At 40.6% G+C, this 26264-nt stretch overlaps 6 protein-coding genes across 7 annotated transcripts in view; 5 read left to right on the top strand and 1 right to left on the bottom strand.

Moving 5' to 3' along the window:
- LOC119728418 (nucleoprotein TPR-like) overlaps window positions 1-4710 on the bottom strand; it is a 41940-nt gene extending 37230 nt beyond the window's left edge. Inside the window, exons 1-5 of the mRNA XM_038200649.1 lie at window positions 4496-4710; window positions 2123-2227; window positions 1629-1799; window positions 1047-1150; window positions 212-325 (exon numbers count right to left, since the gene is read on the bottom strand). Coding sequence (XP_038056577.1) covers window positions 212-325; window positions 1047-1150; window positions 1629-1799; window positions 2123-2227; window positions 4496-4676 — 675 coding nt within the window. The 5' untranslated portion in view covers window positions 4677-4710. The remainder of the gene's footprint in view (window positions 1-211; window positions 326-1046; window positions 1151-1628; window positions 1800-2122; window positions 2228-4495) is intronic.
- Window positions 4711-5519: 809 nt separating this feature from the next.
- On the top strand, window positions 5520-7132 carry LOC119728414 (perlucin-like protein). The gene has a single exon (XM_038200644.1). It carries the CDS (start codon window positions 5808-5810, stop codon window positions 6591-6593), a length of 786 nt encoding a protein of 261 aa, XP_038056572.1. The 5' UTR covers window positions 5520-5807; the 3' UTR covers window positions 6594-7132.
- A 1947-nt stretch (window positions 7133-9079) lies between these two features.
- LOC119728415 (low affinity immunoglobulin epsilon Fc receptor-like) lies at window positions 9080-10034 on the top strand. Its single transcript, XM_038200645.1, has one exon. It carries the CDS (start codon window positions 9243-9245, stop codon window positions 10026-10028), a length of 786 nt encoding a protein of 261 aa, XP_038056573.1. The 5' UTR covers window positions 9080-9242; the 3' UTR covers window positions 10029-10034.
- A 1613-nt stretch (window positions 10035-11647) lies between these two features.
- Window positions 11648-12633, top strand: LOC119728417 (perlucin-like protein). The gene has a single exon (XM_038200648.1). It carries the CDS (start codon window positions 11854-11856, stop codon window positions 12631-12633), a length of 780 nt encoding a protein of 259 aa, XP_038056576.1. The 5' UTR covers window positions 11648-11853.
- Window positions 12634-14588: 1955 nt separating this feature from the next.
- Window positions 14589-15472, top strand: LOC119728416 (perlucin-like protein). The gene has a single exon (XM_038200646.1). It carries the CDS (start codon window positions 14687-14689, stop codon window positions 15470-15472), a length of 786 nt encoding a protein of 261 aa, XP_038056574.1. The 5' UTR covers window positions 14589-14686.
- Window positions 15473-19077: 3605 nt separating this feature from the next.
- On the top strand, window positions 19078-24909 carry LOC119728723 (cytochrome P450 2J2-like). Of its 2 annotated transcripts, none has more exons than XM_038201069.1 (5): window positions 19078-19622; window positions 22189-22346; window positions 22672-23015; window positions 23668-24316; window positions 24410-24909. In XM_038201069.1, the coding sequence occupies exons 1-5, from the start codon at window positions 19417-19419 to the stop codon at window positions 24589-24591; spliced, it is 1539 nt and encodes a 512-aa protein (XP_038056997.1). In that variant the 5' UTR covers window positions 19078-19416; the 3' UTR covers window positions 24592-24909. The 2 variants fall into 2 exon arrangements, with proteins under 2 accessions (XP_038056997.1, XP_038056995.1); XM_038201067.1 differs by lacking the exon at window positions 19078-19622 and adding an exon at window positions 19759-20314.
- Window positions 24910-26264: the final 1355 nt, after the last annotated feature.

Raw genomic sequence — 26264 nt, 5'->3', positions numbered from 1 at the left:
GCAACTGCAGATTAAAAGAAGTTTGCAGAGACACTATGAGAAGCAACTAGCTCTCAAAAGAGTGGTTGTAAAAGTACCAGCGGTTTTACACCTAGCTCAACTTTTCTATCAGTGTGCCCTTACCACTACTGGGAGAAAGCCTAATACCAACTTTAAATTCAACATTTAGACAACCAATACAGGTTCATGATGTATGCATGGAGAAACTCACCTTTTCTTTTCTCAGAACCAAGAGCTCATCTGAGTTTGCTTTGAGTTGTTGAGTGAGCCACTCATTCTGTGAGCTGAGATGAGTCTTCTCCTGCTCCAGGCGCTTCTCTCGGTACTAGACAAGACAATAAACAGGGGAGGAAAAAAAAGAAAAGAATTGAATAAACCCAGTTCCTACTTATTCTAAAGTTAATATGAAGCCAAGTTAACATCAAAAACATGTTCTTGAGTAATCTGTTTGAAAATCTGCAGAGGCCAACTTTTACTTTTAACACCTTTTTTTGTAATGGGTTTTCCCCTTTGGCGACGTATGTTATATACACTCAATACTTAGTGTTGTCTGAAGGCTTACTGGGGAAAATTCACAACACTGAGTGTACAGTCTTTATAAAATACTTTGGCAAAGCGCAAAACCCGATATAACAAACCTACCACCACATCCACACAAGATGCAACTTCACACTTCATCAATTCGCTTTTGCTACTTAAGTATTGACTTTTTTAGAGTTTAGGCACTCTCCTGAAGACGGTCAGAGCATACTGATCGGAACATCGAGTTTACACCTCTGGTTCTTTTCAGAACTATTCTCTTAGTTGAGAAATTATTCGCACATGGTGTTTCCGCAAACCTTTCATTATTTAGTATCTCCACCATGCAAAGCCTCAAACCTAAGTCTCCCTAAAATTCCATCTAATAAAAAGTTTCAATATCACAAATTTGCTTAAAATTGCTTTTGCAAACATTGTAAATGGTTTGGAAACATCCTATGTCCTATCATAATGGGGTCTGAAGACTTTGGTTGTCTTTTGGGGGAGTAGGAAAATGATGCAAATACCTTGACAGACATATCCTGGTTCTGTAGCTCGTCAATTTTGACCTGCAAGTTGCACTTTGCCACGTTGGCTTCAGCCAGCTTACCAGACATGGTCTTCCAGTCATCTACAAAGAGTTTGATCAAATCATACATGTATGAGATCAAAATGAAATTTTGTATGCCAATCCTATTGAAAAAAAGGCTCAATAATGTTTTCAAAATGGCAAGCACTGTGCACTAAATATCTCAGAACGGGTGACACTGATGACAAGACATGTACCAGGTCAGGGGGGAGATTTGAGAAAATAAAGTCCACAAACAATATTTGACGGAGGGCGACCCATGGTCCCAGAGCATCAGAGGTCAGATGTGTCCTCAATATTAAAACCTTTGATCTAAACACTTAAAAACAGTGATGAGGACTTCTCATTTATGTTTTTTTTTCTTAAATCCACCGATGTGGGGAAAATATGAAAGAATCTAGCCCCTGATGTACACATTAGAAGTCTTGATTATCATCAATATCACAATTGTTACATTTGGAGCACGTGAGGTTTATGTTGGGAATGCTGTCTGCTGTCAAGAACAAAGACAGGCTCTCACCATTGAGTCGGCTAATTTCTTGGTTCTTGCGTTCCAACACTTTTAGCAGTTCCCCCTTCTCATACTCAAGAACTTCCAGACTGCGGCTCAGCTGCTTGTAGCTGAGATTGCTGCCCTCGCTTGAGTCACGCACTTCAGACAATTCTTCTTTACTTCGACGCAGCTGTTCCTCTATACGGAGACACATAAGATTCACAGTAAGCGGCTGACGTAGGATTCGAAGGAGCGAAGTGTGGTGGCCCAGTGGTGAGTTTTCTAACTCAGGATCAGAGGGTCAGGGGTTCGATTCCTGTTGCTGGCCCTATGTGGTGTCATTAGGCAAGCCATTGCACCCCTCAAAAGGAACAAAAGGATTCTTTGCACCGCAAGAACTGAATGTATTCACACATATTTATCAGATCTACAGGCCAAGGGTTATGTGTGCTGAGTAACCTTTGAGGTTTATAAATGGTCTAATTTAGGGGAAGGTTTGTGAAGATGAAGACCAGTCTTACCTAGTCTGGTATTGGAAGCCTTGAGCTCATCAATACTGCCGAGTGATGACTCCAACTTGCTACTGGATGCTATCAGTTGCTTCTCTAACTCAAAGTAGCGTTGCTCTGTCGATTGAAAAAGAAGACAAGACAACTTCAACAACCCGGACAATATGCCCATAATGCAACGCAATAAACCTTTGCCAGACTTTAGTTACTCACATGCGTCAGGGCTCAATTTACCCGGGTGCACGCATGCACCAGTGCATGTAGATTTTTGCTTGTGCACGTAGCTTTTTTACTGAGCATGCACGTTGTGCATGTAACTTTTTTAGCCACCAAAATACTCATTTCATGCATATATTTACCAATGAGTGAGAATAAGAATGTTTGTTGCATACTTGACCAGATAGTGTACAAACGTGTTATTTCTTTTAAAAATCCATAAATTATTACTCGCAGCAGATTCAGAGTACGAGGTAAAACTTGGCAAGATCTCAACCTCCTGCAACCTCCTCCGATGCATGTGATTTACCACGTGATACACGCTGCGGATAATTTGGTATCGCACTGACGTTATTGGCCAATCGGACGTCGCCTATCATATATGTGCCACATGAAGCAGACGGGTAGCTCGGAGGGCTCCGATAATTTTGCACGCAAATGACCCTGGGTACTTGTCCGACTTGTCCAGGGTCATTTGTCAGGGTCACTTGTCAGGTTAAAATTTAATTTCTACACGTTCGTATGGGTCTTTTCATCGATGGCAAATTTCATCGAAATGACACATCCTGAACACGCGGGAAAGCAAATTTAGATTTCTAGGTGAATACTCAACATATGCACGAAATTATGTATGGCGGATCGATTTCGCCATGTTCGAAATGCCACAACAGCGTGGCGTTATATACAACGCCACTAGATAGAGTAAAAAAGGCTATGTACTGTTCTGTCTGTCGAAAGTTTGATAAATCAAAGAGAAAGAATGCCTTCAGAGAAGCAGACGGTGTAAGTCAATTATGGTGCATGTGGGTTTTTCTTGGTGCATGTAGGTTTTTTGGTCTACATGCACCAGTGCATGCCACTTTTTTTTTGTAAATCGAACTCTGACATGCATGACATGTGTATATGTTTCCTTAATTAATCATATAATCATACATCAAAAAAAATTAATACATTTAGGAACACAAAATAAACTGCACTAGGCCTAGTCCGAAAATTTGGGACTCTCAATACTGTGTATGAGAGTCCCAAAACTTAAGGTATCCATATCGTGCAAAACTTTGTGCTGCATAATAAAACCAGTGTGAATCAAATTTGCAAGCTTCTTACTCACTACAGTTTCTTCAATAATCCCCGAAACTTCTGCCTAGCAAAGTTGCTGTTGTGAGCATTGCATCACCAAAATTGCAGCTTTTAATTCTAATTTTGCAGAGAGTTATCGAAATCCATACGTGAGACATCACATTGATGTGTACTGCAATGCATTGTGCAAAAAGACTCCTCAGCTATAAGTTACATTTTCATCGTGTAGATAAAACAGCGCCCTCTTGTTGATCTGAGTGAATGCAAAATGTTTCATTTTTTAGCAGAGGGCGCTATGTTCATTTGGCCATTGATTAAAAAACAAGTAAGCTGCAAGGCTCTTCCTACACCTACCCAGAATACATTGGGAATCACACACCCATTTCCAGAGCATGGAGATTGACGTGGGTGGTTTTTGAACTGCCAAAACCTTGCCTTAAAATTGGATTTAAGGTCTCAAATTTTGCAGGTGACATGCTTGCAACTATAGCATTTTGATGTATGTGTTGTGTGGGCATTAATTAGCCAAATGGTGAGTAAAAAAACGTCAGTAGTAATTTGCACGTTTTTATGCACTCACGGTCCCAGTCTGCACTAGGCCTTACTGAAAGAGAAATAGTTGTCAATCACAATTTCTTTGTTACATTCTTATTACTGAAGAGAACATTATGAAACAGAGGTTAAGTGTACTGACATAATTGTCTTAAATATTGTTTGTTGCTAATTAATTAGGAGCTAATAATGTGTTCAACAAAAAGAAGTTTAAGTAAGTAGGATTTCTGAGTAATATCAAAATAACACAAAATGGCAAAATGGCATTATTTATATTTCTTTTCTCAAATGTCTTACATTTCTTACGGCAGAAAACATAATCCCCAGTTTCATGCCTTCTGAAAATAGAAGAAACTGTTCAAAAATTACAAAAAAGGTGTCAATGTATTGAAAGAAGTCTCTCTAGCCCAGGTTGAAGAGGTCATTTTTTAGTAATTAAAAACACCCTTGACCCTAACTTTATCGAAAATAAAGTACACTACACGATCGCCATTATTTCTAAATCATGTCCGAAAACTGGGCATACAGTAAACTCACCAGAATTCACTCGCAACTTCTCCAGTTTAGTCTTCAGTCCATCTTCAGTCGTTTCTTTGGAATCCAGAAGAGCTTCGAGCTTTTCTCGAACATCTTGAGGAACCAAGTCGATTTCAGCTGGGCTCAGAACAATCGCAAGATATTTGAGTTCCGCACGTTCGCCCGCCATCATGGTCGCCATGTTGAAGTTTGGTACGGAGTCTCCGAAATGACACGCGTCTCGAATAAATAGTCATACATTCAAAAAATCGAGATCGATTATTTTCCGCGTTGTTCGTTTTTTTGTTGAAAGGCGTTCAAACGAATGCGAAGGGTATAGATAAAAATCGAACGTTTTTATGCGTAGATAAATGAGGAAAAGTTTCCAAGTTATTTCGTGATAAACAATCTACTACTAGCACCAGCAGTCCCAGAACCAATATTTTCGCCGGGGTGGGGTTAGGTTCATCCATTCCTCCATGGTTCATCAAATCAGAAATAACTTGTACGTGTACATAAAATGTATACTGAAATTTTAATTTTTTTCTAATAAACAAAATCATTGGTTGTACTGAAAAGGTCAGATTTTCGTGATCATGTTGTGACATAAAATTCTTCATAACTTAACTAGGCTCTGTCTAACCACGGCCCAACCATGCACTCTGCTTTGTAACTCAACAAGCGCCTTGACCTCTAGTTTAATTACAAGTAAGGCCAGAAGAATATAGGCGATGGCATCTCCAGAAATTTCAACTTAAATGCATCTGCCAATTCATCAATGATTTTACGGTTAATTTCACGTACTTTTTATATAGCTCTGCCGTGTTTAATGAAACGTAAGGGTCATTGTTCATATCTCACCGCGTTGAGGAAAAATTCAAACGATGCGATACACAAACTATTCTGGGTCATGGCTGAATACGTATTCTGCTTGCTCAGTAAACCATTAGGCAATATGAAACTGTCCCGCTTGAGGTTAGACCGCGACTTTTTAATTAAAAAAAACCGGACAGTCCTTTAAGCTACAGTTCAAATTTGTTACCGCAGCAACTAGTTTTTCCGGTGACTTGGCGACGCATTTTTAATTAAAAAAACAACCAGACAATAACGGGTTGTTGATTCAACAACTACCATTCAAAAGTGTTACCATAGCAACTATTTTTTCGGGTGACTGGGAATTGGTTTTTGCTGTGCTCTGCTCGCGACGTCATGTTTTCGCTGTGATGATCATTCTCCACTCTGTGCGCACACGCTCTGGATGAACAAGTGATATCTCTCGATCATTTCTACTGAATTACTTTGATCTGTTGCTTGTCACAGAGGCAAACGAATCATGTATTCGCTGAAATGTTTTGCTGTTTTGGCCATCACTTATGTCATCACAGTGTTAGGATCTCACATCTGCCCGTCTGAACCCGCTGTCAAATGTTCCTGCCCACCTCAGTGGCAATTGTGGCGGAACGGGTGTTATCGCCTGACTTCTTCCGAAAACAATTGGGAAGGCGCCGAGACAGGTTGCAAAGACATTGGAGGCACAATGGCCGCTCCTCGCTCAGTCGAAGAAATAAACTTCATGGCGAAAATGGCACGAAGTGAGTACAGTCTCTACGAGGCCTGGATTGCTTGCAATGACAAAGAAGATGAAGGAACTTGGGAGTGTGATGGTCAGAAAGGAGACGAGCCCTTCTTGGTATGGGATGCTGGGCAACCAGATAATTGGGGAGACAATCAAGATTGTGTTCTCATATCAGCACGTTATAATGACAGGATGGATGATAATTACTGTGGGTTTCAGTGTAGGGCTTTTTGTGTTCGTCAGGCAGATTGCACTCATCTCCCAACCCAACCCCGTCAATACTGCCTCTCTACCGACACCCACGGCCGCATTCTCAATTCAACCTGCCTCCTCAACCATACCATCCGGGAGTTAATCACCGAGGGCGTGGTCGCCTGTGGTTCAGCCTGCACCAAGGAGTCCGGATGTCGCTCCTTCAACATCAAGAAAACAAAAGAAGGGAAGAAAGTATGCCAGCTGAACAATAGCACAAGCTCCGAAGATAAGGACAAGTTTCTGAAGACCGATTACTTCTGTATGTACTCGCAAATGTGTTTCGTCTAACTAAATACGTTCACAGTGGATAGAATTAAGATTTTGTAAACAGTGTACTGTACAAACTCAACCTTTAATTAAGTAAAAAGACAATTTGCTTGGATTACAAAACAATTGGGACTGGACGCTAGTTTTTGAAGAAGAAAAAAAATCAGCTACTTCGGCAAACCTTATTGTTTTCATCATATCAAAAACTGCTAAACCGTGGACATCGTTAAAATAGCTGATTAATGACTCCTATACTTTGTTCGCTTATCATGACAGAAGAAAGAAGAGATATCCTTTCAACAATAAAGGTACATGTAAATACTTTATGTTCATAATGTTAGAAAAGAGTTGGAAACAAATTGTAATGTGCCAAAACAAAAATAATAATTAATTGATGTTACCGTTGCATTCAGAATGCAACGGTAACATTATTTATTATTATTTTTGTTTAGGCAGAGGGAGTATTTTTAAAGTATCATTTAGATTGAGTTTCCGTGGTATCGATAAACGTTTTATTCGTGCGATTTGCAGTTGCCATAGTGATACTTTATCGCTACGGCGCATTAACCCTAAAGGGGCCGGGTTATTTTGACCATCTCTCAGCCGGGGGGGGGGCGGAATCCCTAAGATCTCGGCCATCGAGAGACGAAAAATTTTGAAACTCGGCACATGCATAGAGCAACTCTTCCTAAACATACCCAAGAAATTTCATGATTATAGGTCAAAGGGTTTTGGAATTATGGCTAATTAATTATTCATAATGTACGAATGACAATTCTGCTCTGTGTACACGACGCATATGCAAAAATTCAGTTTTCACGCCGGAAAATGTTTCGCTACGCGGCAACCCGTGGTCCGATTTTTATGTTTTTGGTATCAAAAGATGCGCAAAGCTCGAGGCTAAAAAGTCATAACAGCTCGGGTCGCGAAACTTTTTTTTTTTAGAGGCTATCACGGAAAATGTTGAGGGGGGGGGGCGGATTCCGCCCCCCGGCCCCTTTAGGGTTAAAGCACAGGCATTGTAAATTCGCATTTTGTTTATTGTTAAATTTGGTATGTTGGAAATGAATAATGGAATGAGTAGGCATATTTTTCGTTAGAAATCATCTGCACTGTAAATTCGCGTTTAATATTTTACAAGTTGATATAGTGAAGTTCATTTCGGGGGTACCAAGGCATTTTGCATATTACAAGGTTTAGTGGCGACCTCTTGTAGTTGACTTTTGAGGCAAACATTGATAATGATAATGTTATGATTCGGTTACTAATTTGCCATCTTAAGAAACCAAAGAAAATGATTTGAAAATGAGAATAATGGTGAACTGTTTGTATCTCTGCTAAATTAGGGATCCGTAGTTTCAATGATAAAAATGAATATAAACGTGTAAATGAAAATATCCAGCTTTGAATAATGAAAAGAAACATTGTCCCATCAATCTGTAAAATAAACCTCAGCCTCTCACTTTCTGATAGGCTGGGGGCGCTCGACCTCAGTTTCAAAACGATTTGAAAATGAGAATGATGATGTAATGTTTGTATCTTTGTTGCATCCGTAATTTAAATGATAAAAATAAATATATACATGTATTTTATCCAGCTTTGAATATAAAAAAAGAAAAACATTTTCCTCATCTATCTGTAAAATAAATCTAAGCCTCTTATTTCCCGGGGGTTGGGGGCGCTCGACCTCATTTAACCTTGAAACCCTAATTCCCCTTTCTTCTCAGCCATTCTTTTAACAGTTCATGAATGGCGAGAATCGGGATGAGGATACTACAGCATCAATCTTACGGTGGTCTTCACTCCTCTAGATTCCCCCCCCCCTCCTTGGTGCCCCAGATGACCAGAGGAAAAATCTTATTTTACAAGTGTTTGCTGCTACAAAAGGGGAAATCGTAAAGTTTTCCTTTAGCTACAGAGTTATAGACTGGTTAATAGTCCCTCCATCATCCATTCTGACTTCAAATGTTTAACACAGTGAGACTAGAGAGAGTGGACAATAACCCACGTTAATGACATTCTTCTTTGCGATAGAGGGCGGTAGACAATAGTCATGGGGGGGGCTACATTTGAGAACTGCAGGTCCCAATGATCGCGTCCATGAATTACAATAGGAACTTGTTTACAAGTAAGGAAGGGAGAATAGGCAATGGCATTCCGATGGAATTTCAACTTATTTATTGCGTTTGCCAATTCATCAATGAATTTACGGTTAATTGCACATACTAAATATAGCTCTGCAATACTCAATGAAACGTTAGATCACTTGTTAATATCTCACAACTTTGAGGAAAACTTTGCAAACAATGCGATACAAAACATTCTGGTTGATGGCTGAACGCCTATTTTGCTTGCTCAGTTAACCATGAGGCAATATGAAACTGCCTCGTTTTTAATTAAAAAAGAAACCGCCTCGTTTTTAATTAAAAATAAAAAAACTGGACAATTCTAGGTTGTTGAATCAATAACTACGATTCAAAATTGTTACCAAAGCAACTATTTTTTCGGGTGACTGGGAATTGGTTTTTGCTGTGCTCTGCTCGCGACGTCAAATTTTTGCTGTGACGATCATTCTCCACTCTGTGCGCACACGTTCTGGATGAACAAGTGATATCTCTCATATCTACTGAATTACTTTGATCTGTTGCTTGTCATAGAGCCAAACGAATCATGTATTCGCTGAAATGTTTTGCTGTTTTGGCCATCACTTATGCCATCACAGTGTTAGGATCTCACATCTGCCCGTCTGAACCCGCTGTCAAATGTTCCTGCCCACCTCAGTGGCAATTGTGGCAGAACGGGTGTTATCGCCTGACTCCTTCAGAACATAATTGGGAAGGCGCCAAGACAGCTTGCCAAGACATGGGAGGCAAGATGGCCGCTCCTCGCTCGTTCGAGGAAATGAACTTCATGACAAAAATGGCACGAAAGGCGGACAGTAGCTACTACGCTTGGATTTCTTGCAAAGACAGAGAAGTTGAAGGAACTTGGGAGTGTGATGGTCAGGAAGGAGGCGAGCCCTTCTTGGTATGGGATGATGGGCAACCAGATAATTGGGGAGACAATCAAGATTGTGTTCTCATATCAGCACATCATAATGACAGGATGGATGATGATGGCTGTTGGGTTCGCCGGAGGGCTTTTTGTGTTCGCAAGGCTCACTGCACTCATCTCCCAACCCAGCCCAGTCAATACTGCCTCTCTACCGACACTCACGGCCGCATTCTCAACTCAACCTGCCTCCTCGACCACAGCATCCGGCAGTTTATCACTCAGGGCGTGGCCGCCTGTGGCTCAGCCTGCGCCAAGGAGTCCGAATGTCGATCCTTCAACATCAAGAAAACCGAAGACGGGAAGAAAATATGCCAGCTGAACAACAGCACAAGCTCCGAAGATAAGGACAAGTTTCAGAAGACCGATTACTTCTGTTTGTACTCAGAAGTGTGTTTTGGCTAACTACGTTCACAGTGGATATAATTAAGATTCGTACAAACTCAACCTTTAAGTGATAAAGTCACCTCTGTTTGGATTACAAAACATTTGGGACTGGATGCTGGTTTTTAAGCGAAAAAAAATCAGCACCTTCGACAAACATTGTGTTTCCATCATATTCAAAAGTGTTAACTGTGGACATCGTTTAAATAGCCGTTTAATGACTCGTGTACTTTGTTCACTTATGACGAAAGAAGGAAGAGATACTCTTTCAACAATAAAGGTACATGAAAATACTTTATGTTCATAACGACAGAAAAACTATTCGAAACAAATTGCAACGTACCCCCCCCCCAAAAAAAACCCCCTATAAATTGATGTTACCGTTGCATTCTTTTAGGCAGACCGAGTATTTTAAAAGTATTTCTAGATTGAGTTTTCATGCTATCGATACAACTTTTACTCGTGCAATTTGTAGTTGCCATAGTAATACTTTATCTCTACGGCACATTAAAGCATTCGCTTTGTAAATTCGCATTTTGTAAATTGTTAAATTTAGTTTGTTGGAAATGAAAAAGTGAATGACTAGGTTTATTTTTCGTTTGAAATTATCTGCACTGTAAATTCGCGCTTAATATTTTACGAGTTGATAATTAAAGCTAATTTCAAGGGGTACCAAGGCATTTTGAAAATGAGAATGATGAAAATGATTTCTGTATCAAAGTTGCATCCTTGATTTCAAATGATAAAATAAATATTCATGTAAATGAAAATATCCAGCTTTGAATACTGAAAAAGAAAACATTTTCCCCATCAATCGGTCAAATATACTTCAGCCTCTCAATTTCTGGGGTTTGGGGCGCTTGACTTCATTTAACCTTAAAAACCCTAATTCCTTTTTCTACTCAGCCATTCTTTTGCATGAATGGAGAGAAATGGGATGAGGATACTACAGCATCAATCTTTAATACGGTGGTCTTCACTCCTCTAGATTCGCCTCCCCCCCCCCCTCTTTGGCGCCCCATATAACCAGTTGGAAGTTCTTGTATTAGGAGTGCTTACTGCTACAAAAAGGGGAAATCATAAAGTTCTCCTTTAACTAGAGACCTAGACTGTTCCCAGTTCCTCCATCATCGGTCTGACTTGGACTGATTTGGAGGCAGAGAGGGCGGACAATAATCCGCCATTAATGGCATTCTACTTTGCGATAGAGGGCGGTAGACAAAGTCTAGTCACAGGGGGGGGGGGGGGGAGCTACAGTTCCCAATGATCGCGTCCATGAATTATAATAGGAACTTGTTTACAAGTCAAGAAGAGAGAATAGGCGATGGCATCCCGATGGAATTTCAACTTAATTGCGTCTGCCAATTCATCAATGAATTTTCGGTTAATTTCACATACTGAATATAGCTCTGCAATACTCAATGAAACGTTAGATCACATGTTAATATCTCACAACTTTGAGGAAAATTTTGCAAACAATGCGATACAAAACACTCTGGGTCATGGCTGAATGCCTATTTTGCTTGCTCAGTTAACCATGAGGCAATATGTAACTGCCTCGTTTTAATTGAAAGAGGAACTGCCTCGTTTTCAATGAAAAATATAAAAAAAACCTGGACAATGCTAGGTTGTGGAATCAATAACTACCATTCAAAAGTGTTACCATAGCAACTATGGTTTTCGGGTGACAGGGAATTGGTTTTTGTTGTGCTCTGCTCGCGACGTCAAATTTTCGCTCTGACGATCATTCTCTACTAAGTGCGCACACGCTCTGGATGAGAAAGTGATATCTCTCATTTCTACTGAATTACTTTGATCTGTTGCTTGTCATCGAGCCAAACGAATCATGTATTCGCTGAAATGTTTTGCTGTTTTGGCCATCACTTACGTCATCACAGTGTTAGGATCTCACATCTGCCCGTCTGAACCCGCTGTCAAATGTTCCTGCCCACCTCAGTGGCAATTGTGGCAGAACGGGTGTCATCGCCTCACTCCTTCATGGCATTCTTGGGATGACGCCAAGGAAGCTTGTCAAGACATGGGAGGCAAGATGGCCGCTCCTCGCTCGCTCGAGGAATTGAAGTTCATAGCGGAAATGGCCCGAAAGGTGGACAGTCAATACAGGGCCTGGATTGCTTGCAATGACAAAGAGGTTGAAGGAACTTGGGAGTGTGACGGTCAGGAAGGAGGCGAGCCCTTCCTGGTATGGAATGGTGGGGAACCAGATAATTGGATGGATCAAGATTGTGCTCAAATAACCGCACAGTATGACAGAATGGATGATGCGGGCTGTTATGTAGAGAAATTGGCTTTTTGTGTTCGCAAGGCTGATTGCACTCATCTCCCAATCCAACCCCGTCAATACTGCCTCTCTACCGACACCCACGGCCGCATTCTCAACTCGACCTGCCTCCTCGACCACAGCATCCGGGAGTTTATCACCCAGGGCGTGGCCGCCTGTGGCTCGGCCTGCGCCAAGGAGCCCGGATGTCGCTCCTTCAACATCAAGAAAACCGAAGACGGGAAGAAAATATGCCAGCTGAACAACAGCACAAGCTCCGAAGATAATGACAAGTTTCAGACGACCTATTACTTCTGTATGTACTCAGAAGTTTGTTTTGGCTAACTACGTTCACAGTGGATAATAATAAAGATTGTGTAAATAGTGTCTCAACCTTTAAGAGAAAAAAGACACCTTTGTTTGGATTACAAAACACTTGGAGCTGGACCGTACTTTTTGAAAATAAAATAATCAGCAACTTCGGCAAACTTTGTTGTTTCTATCATATAAAAAACTTAAACTGTGGACATCGTTAAAGCAGCTGTTTAATGACTCCTATACTTTGTTCGCTTGACAGAAAAAAGACGAAGTATCTGTTCAACAATAAAGGTACATGTAAATATTTTATGTTCATATAGTGTTAATAAACAATTCGAAACAAATTGTACCGCACCCCCAAAAAAATATTTAATTGATGTTACCCTTGTATTCTTTTAGGCAGAGCGAGTATTTTAAAAGTATTTTTTTGAGATTGAATTTCTCTGGTATCGATACAAGTTTTATTCGTGCAATTTGCAGTTGCCTTAGTGATACTTCATCGCTACGGTAATTTACAGCACTCGCTTTGTAAATTCGCATTGGAAATTGTTAAATTAGGTTTGTTGGAAGTGAAAAAGTGAATGAGTAGGTTTTATTCTTAAGAAATTACCTGCACTGTAAATTCGTATACTTTATATTTTTTTTAGGAGTTTAAATTAAAGTTTATTTCAAGGCTACCAAGGAATTTTTAACATTAATTGGTTAAGTGGCGACCTTTTGAGGTGGAAGTTTGAAGCGAACATTTGATAATGAGAATGATATGTTTCGGTTACTTCTTTGGAATCTTAAGAAATTTGAACGAGTTGAAAATGAGAACGATTATAAATTTCTGTATCTTTGTTGCATCCGTGATTTCAAATTATAAAATAAATATATACATGTAGGCCCTAAATGAAAATATCCAGCTTTGAATATTAAAAAAAAATCCCCCATCAATCGGTCAAATAAACTGCAGCCTCTCATTTTCTGGGGGTTGGGGGCGGTCGTCCTCATTTAACCTTGAAACCCTATTCCCCTTTCTTCTTAGTCATTCTTTTAATAGTTCATTAATAGAAAGAAATTGGATGAGTATACTACAACATCAATCTTACGGTGGTCTTCACTCCTCTAGATCCCTCCCCCTCCTTGGCGCCCCTAGATAACCAGTTGGAAGTTCTTGTTTTAGGAGTGCTTTACTGCAACAAAAGGGGAAATCATAAAGTTCTCCTTTAGCTAGAGACCTAGACTAGTTCCTAGTCCCTCCATCATCGGTCTGAATTGGACTGTTTTACACAGTGAGAGGTAGAGAGGGCGGACAATAATCCGCCATTAATGGCATTCTACTTTGCGATCGAGGGCGGTAGACAATAATCATGGGGGGATATATTTGAGAACTGTCGGTTCCCAATGATGGCGTCCATGAAATAAAATAGGAGCTTGTTTACAAGTAAGGAAGGGAGAATAGGCGATGACATCCCGATTGAATTTCAACTTATTAATTGCGTTTGCCAATTCATCAATGAATTTACGGTTACTTTCACATACTTAATATAGCTCCGCAATACTCAATGAAACGTTAGGTCACCTTTTAATATCTCGCAACATTGAGGAAAAATTTGCAAGCAATGCGATACAAAACATTCTGGTTGATGGCTGAACGCCTATTTTGCTTGCTCAGCTCAGTCAACCATTTGGCAATATGAAACTGCCTCGCTTTTTTTTTATTAAAAAAGAAACCGCCTCGTTTTTAATAAAAAAATGTAAAAACCCTGGACAATTCTAGGTTGTTGAATCAATAACTACCATTCAAAAGTGTTACCATAGCAACTAACCTTTCGGGCAACTTGATAGCGCATTTTTCATAAAAAAAATATTTGAAAAACGGACAATTCTAGGTTGTTGATAAATGACTATTGGAAAATGTTACCATAGCAACTAGCTTTTCGGGGGACTATTTGTTGTGCTCTGCTCCCGCGACGTCATGTTTTCGCTCTGACGATCATTCTCCACTCTGTGCGCACACGCTCTGAATGAAAAAGTGATATCTCTCATTTCTACTGAATTACTTTGATCTGTTGCTTGTCATAGAGCCAAACGAATCATGTATTCGCTGAAATGTTTTGCTGTTTTGGCCATCACTTATGTCATCACAGTGTTAGGATCTCACATCTGCCCGTCTGAACCCGCTGTCAAATGTTCGTGCCCACCTCAGTGGCAAGTGTGGCAGAACAGGTGTTATCGCCTGACTCCTTCAAAGCATTCTTGGGATGACGCCAAGGAAGCTTGCCAAGACTTTGGAGGCAAGATGGCCGCTCCTCGCTCGCCCGAGGAATTGAAGTTCATAGCGGAAATGGCCCGAAAGGTGGACAGTCAGTACAGGGTCTGCATTGCTTGCAATGACAAAGAGGTTGAAGGAACGTGGGAGTGTGATGATCAGGAAGAAGCCGAGCCCTTCCTGGTATGGGGTGATGGGCAACCAAATAGTTGGAGAGGCAATCAAGATTGTGCTAAGTTAGCCGCACGTTTTAATGACAGGATGGATGATGCACAATGTGAGAGTCGGTGGAGGGCTTTTTGTGTTCGTCAGGCAGCTTGCACTCATCTCCCAACCCAACCCCGTCGATACTGCCTCTCTACCGACACCCACGGCCGCATTCTCAACTCAATCTGCCTCCTTGACCACAACATCCGGGAGTTTATCACCGAGGGCGTGGTCACCTGTGGCTCGGCCTGCGCCAAGGAACCCGAATGTCGCTCCTTCAACATCAAGAAAACCGTAGAAGGGAAGAAAATATGCCAGCTGAACAACAGCACAAGCTCCGAAGATAATGACAAGTTTCAGAAGACCGATTACTTTTGTATGTACTCAGAAGTGTGTTTGGTCTAACTACGTTCACAGTGAATATCTTACAAATTACAAATACTCGGAACTGGACCAAAACTGCGAACTGTAAGCAAAGTCATCGTTTAAACAGCTGTTTAATACCTGCTATTTTTTGTGCTCAACAAGACATGAAAACACTTTCATCATAAAATGTAAAAAAAAAAGTCATCATATTATAATATTACAATTGCAATAAAGGATTCCAAATAATAGTATCCCCCAGTCCCAGCCAAAAAAATGGGATGTTAACATTGCATTCTTTTAGGCAGAGCGAGTATTTTAGTAGATTGAGTTTCAGTGTTTCCTATTATGTAATTGGACGTCAAAGCTGTTACCATCGTTACAGCACTTGCATGTAAATTCGCATTTATTATGTAAATTTTTACAACAGGTTTGTTCGAAATGAAAAAGGTTTTTTTCTTCAGAAATTATCTGCATTGTAAATTCGCACTTAGTATTATTGGGAGTTGATATCACGGGTACAATGGCATTTGGAATATTATATGTGTTCAGTAACAAACTCTCAAGGTTGATATTTGAGGCAAACATTTTGATGATGATTATGCCATGATCCGCACACTTCTTTGGAATATTAAGAAATACATGTTTAAGCAAAACGATTTGAAAATGAGGATGATGGTGAAATGTTTGTATCTTTGTTGCATCCGTAATCTCAATGATCAAAAATATATATAGGCCTACGTGTAAATAAAAATATCCAGCTTTGAATACTGAAGAAAAAAAATTCTATCAGTAGGGGAAATTCCGCCTCTAATTTTCTCAACACCACTGTAAATATCATTATGACAAATTGGGCCATTTTTTCTATGTCTGAGACAAACAAAAGTATGGTGATGATGATGATGATGATTCTTCGGTGGACAAAGACAAAAAAAAAATATATGCGAAGTCATTGATGACATGATAAAGAGACCATTATTCTTGATCTTGAAGACTTTCTAAGGGCAAGATTTTGAGCTCACATTTTCTTTTGATGATGAGGAATACGAAGAAGACATATGGCAAACTCGAAAATTAAACATTTTCTTGAAAGGAATACTGGATGGTGGAGACACGGGAGCCATTTTGCCTGCTGAAAATATCAGATATGCTGGACTATACCCTGTACTGTTTGACACGATTGAGATTCATCTTTGACACGGCTCTCCGCTACACATTTTGTAGACTCCTTTTATAACAGTATATTATCTATACCAACAGTCCATCATAACAATAGCCCCCCCCCCTTTTATATAAAATAAATGCCATTATAGCACTAAACCACAAGTCGTCTTCTAGAAATATGCAAACCTAAGAATGTCACTGACAATAGGCGTGCCTGCCACATAACTTTACCAAAGGACTCAACAACAGGTGTGTATGTCGGCACGTGACGCCACGTGCCGACTTTCATCAAGACGCCAGCATTAAAATAATTATGAATAACAATGACCACCTCTCGCAGTGGGGTCAAAGGTCGAATAAAATCAATACAGCCGCCCAGGGGCCAAGGCTTACATTGTTCGCGTCTCGCGAAGCTTTTCTTATAAAGGAATTTACAGGTGTTAACTATGCCTACTGACCGCAAATCAGGGAGAAAAATCAATACACGCACGCCTTTCACAAAACAAAATGACATGCCTTTGACATGCCTATGAAAAACAAATCACACTTGGATCAAGAAAAATAGGTCTGTGGAGCTCAAGACTTTAGCAACTTTGTCAACTTATAGGTTACAGTATCATGTGTGAATTCGACATTAATTTAAACCATCCGTTTTGTCATTTACAAATACATGTACATGTTTATACAGGTATAGGTTATCAACATGTTGGCATCAAATATGAGTTGTTATTTTGTTTCTTGGATGAAAGAGTAAATTCGGAGGCGGATCTAGGTTGATTCCACAGAGGTAGACAATACTGTTGAAGACTAATTTTTTAATTAATTCTTTTTTAAGTGTTAAGTTAACACAAAGCCATAAGCAAAGAAAAGAGATTTGCAATGTCAGGATGGAAAATGTACAATTTTGCCAGACGGAAAGAAAGCAGTTCCAACCACCTCATTGAAGCAACGCACAAATATTTCTTGTTAACTTTCGAAGATAAATTCAAAATTTTACTTACCTCAGATATTTGTTTTTGACTTACCGAATTTCTTGAATTCTTTTCTTGTCCAAAGTTAGCACACACATTGAGTATAATATCCACAAAGTTAGCACACACGAGTATATATCCAGAGTCGGAAAAATTCAACCAACCGTTCAGGTTCATTAGAAAAAAAACCAATTTGCTCATTTTGATAGATGGGTAAACGTACTTCAGCTTTTGTGTTCATCGCTCGTAAAATGTCCGAGCCTTTTCTGGGGGAATTTGTGGCAGTTTAGTTCATTTTGAACAGAAGTCACTAAACGGCAAGCTGGTCTAAATAGTCTGTTCCTCAATGTAGTTCCATTCACGATGAATCCATAGACTGAAGTCAGTGAACTGAGAATTCGGAGTGTAGCGTGTCACGTCGAATTCTGATGGGTAGAACAGCGTGAAAACCCGGTCGCCGCGTTGGTGTTGACCCGCACGCAAGGCGGTCTCCGAGTTAAAACAATTTCAGCTCTTCTCTCTTCCTGTACTTCACATAATTCCACGTAGTGCAAGTGCTAAATAATTCTCACATTGTTCCCCCTCAGGTCAGAGGGATATTCACTGCTCCACAGTCACACAAACTGCTCAAAATTTCGTTTGTTGTGGACAAACGAAGAGTGCCGGTCATCCATACTGAATGAGTGTCTACAAATAACTTCAAATGCTGGCGGCTAATCAAAAAGGAGCGTTTTACACGAAAATGTCGAACATGAAGATGTGTCCCTCCGCGACCAAGTTTTTTAACCACAAAACTCGTAAACGGAAGTACTTTCATCGTTGGTTACGCTCAATAATTGAACCAATCATGTTGTATTCACAAAAGACTCAGATACTATTTTTAAATGACAAAAGTATCTTAATATTTAAGCAACACGGTGCGTCCTATTTTCTTTGACGTGGAGCGATATCGAACTGAGTCTCCGGGTAAGTTGGCCTTGAACGCCAGAGAGTGTCTGCTATTGGTTGGAAGTGGAAAAGTAATCATTTTGATTGGCAGATGACGCGTCAGACGCGCACATATTGACGCTGGCTTGTTGGCATGCTGTTGTGTAGAATTTGGACTCCTTAAAAACCTGTCGCCTTCGCATGCGCTGCCTGTATGTACAAAACTACCAGTCCGACTTGAAACACTATAACGGGCGGATCGGCAGATAAACAGCTTTGATGTAAAATTTGTCATCTTTAGTCCTCTTTTGTATTAAAACAAAAGGTGTATTGGTGGTGGTGGTGACGGGGGGGGGGGGGGGGGTGGCATTCCCCCATTGCGCCGGCCCTTTTTATCATGGATGATGGAAGATATCTCACTCGCAGTTTAGTCACGTTTTGTCTTTTGTCCTTGGCCCGCGTTAGTTTTGCCGCACGACCAAGGACGCGTGTTCCATGCTGTGGAATCGCTTACCTATCGTATGCAAACAGCTTAATTTAAAAATCAACAGTATGACCATAACAAAGAAGGATATGACTTTAGGCTCATTTTCGAATATGCATTGATCTGCATAGGTTCTAGTCTACCTGTCTACACATGGATTGATTGATACCTTGCACATTATTTTGCTTTATACACATCTTCATCTTTTATGGGGCTCATTTAGTTTGGAGGCAAAATGCATGGTTTTCCATAATTGGGGTGCTCGCAAATGCCCGCTTCTATGCACACGTTATTACGTAACTGTTAGCTGACTCCTCTTTCTCGCGCTATCTGACCACGTGTATTGATCGTGGTATGTGCCACAGCGTCTAGACTTTATATTGATCTATGGTTTGAGAAAAGTACTAAATTTGCTCCCAGGTCACCGGAAGGATACAGCCATGGATTACTCCTGGAGCCTCGCCCTCCTTGGCCTTAGTGTAGTCCTGTTTGTCCTGTGGTGGTCCCGTCGCCGTACCCCTACCACCACCAGGAATGTACCGGCCATGCCCTTCATCTCCTCGCTAGCCGATGCGGTGGAGGATTTCTGGATCACGGTAGATCTGTTTCGAGCGGGGTTATCTCAGCCGCACTACATGTTCAACAGGTAAAGAAACTCGGGGCCAGTGGCTGATTGCCAGCAGGCTTTGGGTAGGAGGAGGCAAAATAAGCATTTTGTTCTTATAAACAGGGCACGATTTGTTTCGTTCCGTAAAAATTGTTAAAATTGGGGGGTGGGGAGGGTGTAGCAGTTTGAAAGACCTTTATGACACAAATTTACACGAGGCCTATTGCAGGTGATGTTTCTATTAATAAGCTCACGTCATGCGCACTCTCAACAACTTTTGACCGGGTAAAGGTGAACCAAAATATCAACGACATGAGTCAACAAACTTTGAGCATACATGTACATAAGTGCGAATGCCGACCAAACCAGAATTATGAAACATTTTGGACCCTGCATAATCGATTATAGGATTTGTGCAGACAGACAACACCTTGGTTGAAAATTCTTCATTTTAACCGGAGTTTGTGTAATCGCTGCATTATCATGAGTCGGTCGTCAGTCATGTCTTTGCCGAGCGGCGTTTTCTGGGGGCTAGTTGAACCTCGTACGGTTCTCTTGACTGTCCTGGTGTTCCTCGGAGTTGTGTGGTTCATCCGTGGCAGGCGGGCTGGTAAGACCTATCGTTACCCTCCTGATGCTGGGCGGTCCCTCACAAACGCATATGAAGATCTGCGCCTTATGGGGGATATGTTCATGAAGGGAGTCTCTCAGCCTCACGAAGTATTGACAAGGTATGATGGACCATACATGACAATGAAGAGTGCCTACGGTGATGCTTTCAAAATTCCTCCCAGTGATCTCTCCAATATTTTTTCTTCGTCATCACCGAGTTGGCATTTTATACGGAGTCCTATACCTTTTCGCGGCTTTTTTTCCAAAGCGTTTGATGATTGCTCATCTCAAACAACGGTTGAGTCAAGGCTAACGTAGGTTAAAAGTGATGTGACATGTTGAATTTCATTTTTAACATTTAAATTTCAAAATGAAAGATAACCTGATGACGACCCAAAACATCGTCAGAGTCCTAACCCAAACCAGGTAAACATATATGTGAGGGATTTTTAGGGGCCAATACCTGGATGAATTTCCCTTTAAAACGAAAGAGTGGTTATATGCAATGTAAATAAAGATAGTCCTTGTTTTTTGTTTATCTGATATTAGTGTCTGATATGGTAGGACTTTAAACCTCGAAAGTAGAGGTCTTATTTAAAGGTCTGGGTGAACAGTTCAGTACATGTATGTCGCAGCTACCAAGCGACCCTTTTAAAGCTGTGCATAGTACATGTAGAAGAGACATAAATATATTCTGCATATAATTATTCACATCTATATGATCAGTTTTAAAGAATTTTAAGTGTTTTACGCCATATCCATCCTTATCTACCTAGCTCTATGCATCTGGTTTCTTTTCTAATTTAACCCCCCCCCCCCCCCGCTCAGGGAAGGCAAAATTGAAATTTTGACTCCCTGAATATCTCTGAAGAAAATGAGGCCCCCATGTGCACCCCCCCCCCCCTCCTACAAAAATAAACCCCAGTTTCACCACAAGTTAGCGCCCATAATGACCAAATGAGTTGTGGTTATCGTTGTACACATACATGTATGCAGGCCTTTTTGTTACTACACACGATGTATGCATACTTAAGTGACAATAAAGTCTCTCGTTCAACCATATATCATCATCGGACAATCACCACTGGACAGTCACATTGTGACTTAACTGCATTCAGGATAATTGTAAGCTATTAAATGGGGAACTATGGGCAGCAATGCTCACAATTTGAAAATACGAACACCAGTGATACACTGTGGCATGTTGGAACTATTTTTGCTTCGGGGCGATATGGTATCACTGTCGCTTGGTTTTTGTTAATTTTGTTTTTTGCACTTGTAAACAGGAGGTCTTGGGTTCAAGTCCCGAGTAAGTTTGTGATTTTTTCTCACCAGCCCTCGGACAACACTGGCATGGTCGTCGCCAGGATTTTTCTAGGGGGCAGCAAAGCACATTTTCCCCCCAAATCCCTATAATTTCCAGCATTTCCCCGATTTATCATGTTTTCGAGGGTGGGCAGGGACATTTGCCCCCCCCCCCATTAACTTAATATGACTTCACACCTTTTTTTCCCTTCTTATTTTTCCTCCTTTTTTTTGGGCTTGTGGGGGGGGGGGGGGGAAGCACCCCCCCCCCCCCCCCTGCAACGACCATGAACACTGGGTATACAGTGTTTATTTATTTTTTATTTTTTTTAATATGCATTACAGCAACACTAAAATGTTGAATTCACAAGTCAAATGCCTATGGTGAGTCAGGTTGGCGAAGTGGTACTTTCCTCGCCTTCCACTGCTGTGACCAGGGTTCAATTCCTGCCTGGGCCGTTAGAAAAATTGGTTTTCATTCCACATTTGATTCCGTGGGTTCTACCCAAAATATTCTTTTGGGGTTTTCCTCCCACATCTAAAACTGTAATTTCTTTACATTGTCTTCTCTTTACTGGGTCCTATGGGAGACCAGTGGATACCACTGAATGGGCTACCCAGTTAAAATAAGAGAGAAATATAAAACATTTCATTTGTAATTAGGCTTAGTGTTATTTTTGTTGTCCAGGTTTTCCCAGAAGTACGGGCCTGTTTTTAGTGTTACCCTTCCGTACCTGCGGATCGTGGTACTGAGTAGCTACGAAGCTATACGGGAAGCCTTTCAAAACCAGTTGCTTAGCGACCGACCGGTCATTCACGTCCTGAAGCATGGGGTCAAAGGTCACGGTAAATATTACATCCGTTCTTCTCCACAACCCCATCCCTTTTAGAAATTTAAAAACTTAAATGTATCCAACTTTTGTGAATTCAAATGCGAATACTTTCCATTTCTGCTTTTGCTCGGAGTATGACATGAGTAGCACCCGCCTTGTACTGACGAAACATGATTGATTTGAAACTCTACAGGGAAAACAAAAATAGACCTATTGTTTGTTATAAAAATTCGCAAAGGATTGATCAAATTAACCAATCATGTAAAGTAGAGCACAAATACTTATGTAGAATGAAAGTTGCTGTGTATTCACAACATTTTTCTGGTACTGTTCACCAGGGGTTGCATTTTCCTCGGGAGAAACTTGGAAAGTCCAACGGAAGATGGTCTTGAATTTCCTGCGAGCCTTCGGCGTGAATCGATCCAGCTTTGAGGAGAAGATAGCCCTTGAGGCTAGCCATCTGAATGCCGAGCTACGCCAGCTGGACGGCCGGGCCTTCAACCCATCACACCTGTTTGCTAACGCCGTCTCCAACATCATCTGCTCTGTGGTCTTTGGCCAAAGATACGAATACTCCGACCCTAGGTTTAAGAAGCTCCTACGGGCCGTGTACCGTAACGTGGCTATCATAGGCGGCAACACTGGTCCGTTACAAATGCTACCCTTTGCATACCTTTTGAAGGTAAGTTCTCATCGACAAACTACGTCTTTCAATTCTTCAAAACACCACCTAGAAATCTTTCCTAAAACTGTTTTTATAGTAGGCTTGTTTTACGTAGTGAACCAATTTCACAGCACACGCACTTTAAAGAGGTTGTGGAATGCTCGAAGACATTTTCGTCATTTTTCGGGTATATGTAGCCTAAGGTGTGATGAAATAAAAACGACTATTGTGTCTGTCATGAAATGAGTACAAAAGGTACTTTTGAGAGCCGTTTTTCAGGTCAAGGTTTCGACCCGAACGTGCAATTTGTGTAAAAGTCGTCGTTGGGGGCAGCAAACAAAACGTAGTAAATCGTGACGTAACAAACAGGACTCCCTATGCAGCGTAGTATAAACGAGTCCTGTTTATTACGTCACGATTTTTCTGATTTTACGAAGAACCCGATGACTGTTGATTTCAATTATGCGCTCGCCGACCAACAAATTACTCGATGAATTTCAGTTTTATAAACATATAAACACACATTACAAAAGAATGGGAGTTTGTCATTATGATATATATGGGTCTACTCTACAATAAAAAAATATAAAAAACAAAACGACTTTCAGCATTCCACAACCTCTTTAATTGATGTGATTTTTCCTATCTTCCTGTCCTTATTTCCACGAAGCCATTAATACCTGTTCTGAAAGAAACTGAGGATAACGGCAAGCTGATCAACAACTTTGCCAAGGAGGTCCTAGAGGAGCACCAGAAGGATTTTGACCCGGACAATCCCCGCGACTTCACCGATGTCTTCCTGCGGAAGATGGCTGCTGCGACGACTGAAGGTGAGAGTGACAAGGACAGTAATAACAATGAGTCCATCTTGACTGTCCACAACATGTGCGCCACTGCCTCGGATCTGTTCGTAGCCGGCACGGAGACCACGTCTACCTCGCTCCGCTGGGGGTTGCTCTACATGATGGCCCGGCCGGACATCCTGGAAAAGGTTCAGCAGGAGTTGGATGCGGTGGTTGGGAGAGGTCGTCTGCCTAGAATGTCCGATAAGCCTAATCTACCATACACAGAAGCCACACTGATGGAGCTGCAACGCGTCGCTAACATCCTACCACTTGGGATACCTCACCAAGCGTCTGAGGACACCACCATCCTGGGTTTTGATATACCTAAAGGCTCCGTCATCATGCCCAACATGTGGGCCTTGTCTACTGATTCTAAGCTGTGGCAGGATCCGGAGACATTCCGTCCTGAACGGTTCTTGGATGAGACTGGACGTAACGTGGTCAAGCAAGAGGAACACATCCCGTTCAGTATTGGTGAGATCATCTTGAACAATCAACCACAAGTTAATCTCAAGTCAACTTTCAATTTTTTTTAAACTCAAAACTTTTTCACCCTGTCTTTCACAGGTCGTCGCATGTGCATCGGAGAACAACTCGCCAAGATGGAACTCTTTATCTTCCTAACGCATCTCTTCCATCAGTTCACGATCAAGAAGCCAGACGGTTCTCCTCCTATCTCCTTCAAGGGGGTCATGGGTGTCACCCTCTCGCCTCTTCCTTATGAAGTCTGTGTCATTCCTCGTTCTTAAAGAACATCAACACCCCACTGGGTGTCCAACCACATATCTAAGATTAGACTAAGACAACCAGGCAGAGGATGCTAATGCAGCACCATCGTTAATGAGCTGTGGTCATAAGAACAACTTTGACTCTCTCGCTTTTCAAACTTTTCCTCTGCATGTAAAGATTAAACTTGCTGAATTTGTTATTTTCAGTGAGACGGGTTTTCCCTTTCTTATCTCATTGGATATTCATGTTCTACATACATTGCAGGGTGAGTAAAAAAAACACGAAACCCAAATGTCGGGACTATTGTTTAAGTGAAGTTCTGCATGTAGCACTTTCAAAATCTAGGATATGAAAGCCCAATTCATAAGCTTTCTTTTAGTACAAGAATCATTCAAATCACATGAGTGATTTTCAAGTTACGGAATTTCAAACACAACCACCATTTTAAAGTTCTGTCCACAGATCACAAAAAAGATGTGCGTTCTTTCAGCAAAACGAAAACAATAAGACCATGTCCAAATGTGATTTATTTTCGTTTTGCTGAAAGAACACTTTACCTTTTTGTGATCCGTGGACAGAACTTTAAAACAGTGTTTATGTTTAAAATCCCGTAACTTGAAAATTACATGAGTGATTTGCATGATTCTTGTACTAAAATAAAGCTTATGAATTGGGCTTTCATATCCTAGATTTTGAAAGTGCTACATGCAGAACTTCACTAAAACAAGGGTCCCAACATTTGGGTTTCGTTTTTATTACTCACCCTGTACAGCTTGAAACAGAAAAAGTAAAATATATTTTTAGGCGATCAATCCATATCGGTTACACCATCTGCATTCCGAGTGATTAAGGAGCGGAAAGTATATAAAAAAAAAACAAGCTCAAAAGATGGTCACTGCCAAATTTTGTAAATAAAAATGAAAATGTTGAAAGTGAGTGATGTTCAATGGGTTAAACGTTTCTTCTTCAATTCTTAACATTTACTTCTATATTATTATTCTTTCCAAATAGATACAAGGTTATACGGTTTTGATTGATATTCAGCTTTTGTAACTCCATAACAAATAGATAAATGTTTGATAATATACATTGTTACAAGACTATACTACATGCATGTCGCCTAGAACTATGCATATACAGTTGTAACTGCATTTGTTAGAAATACTTGAATATTATTTTGTGCTTGTATCATTAAAATGTACTCTAACTATAGTCTAAATAATCAAATGCTATCTAGGTAAGTACTTTGCCATTTACTTATTATTCTCTGTAATTGCACTCATATTTATCTAAAGAACTGGACGACACAATGGAGGTAAATACTGATTGCTTGGTAAATACAACGTATGTTAGATCTGCTGAATTAAAGGATTACAATTCAAAAAAGATGGAAAATACATGTCTTCTGTTTTTCATTCCTTGTTCAGTTTCCCTTAATTTCAGCTTTATGAATAAAATATGTGCATTTTGTGGTTCTTAAAGGTTTGAACGACAAAATGCTCAAAATCTAAAGATGGGTGTTTAACAACTAACCTGCTGAAGCGTTAGCTCTGTGAATGCTGTTTAATTCGAGAAAACATGATATTCTGGATCTCAATTTCAATTCAAAGTTCCCGAGTCATAAATCCCGAAATCAGCATTTGGGACAAGATTCTCATTCAGCCGATTGTTGCTACGTGATGTCACACACTGA

This window comes from Patiria miniata, unplaced genomic scaffold (assembly GCF_015706575.1).
Source record: "Patiria miniata isolate m_02_andy unplaced genomic scaffold, ASM1570657v1 HiC_scaffold_20, whole genome shotgun sequence".
In the NCBI taxonomy this organism is placed as follows: domain Eukaryota; kingdom Metazoa; phylum Echinodermata; class Asteroidea; order Valvatida; family Asterinidae; genus Patiria; species Patiria miniata.
Note: the sequence above shows the minus strand (reverse complement) of the source record. Positions and strands in the feature narration are given on the sequence as shown.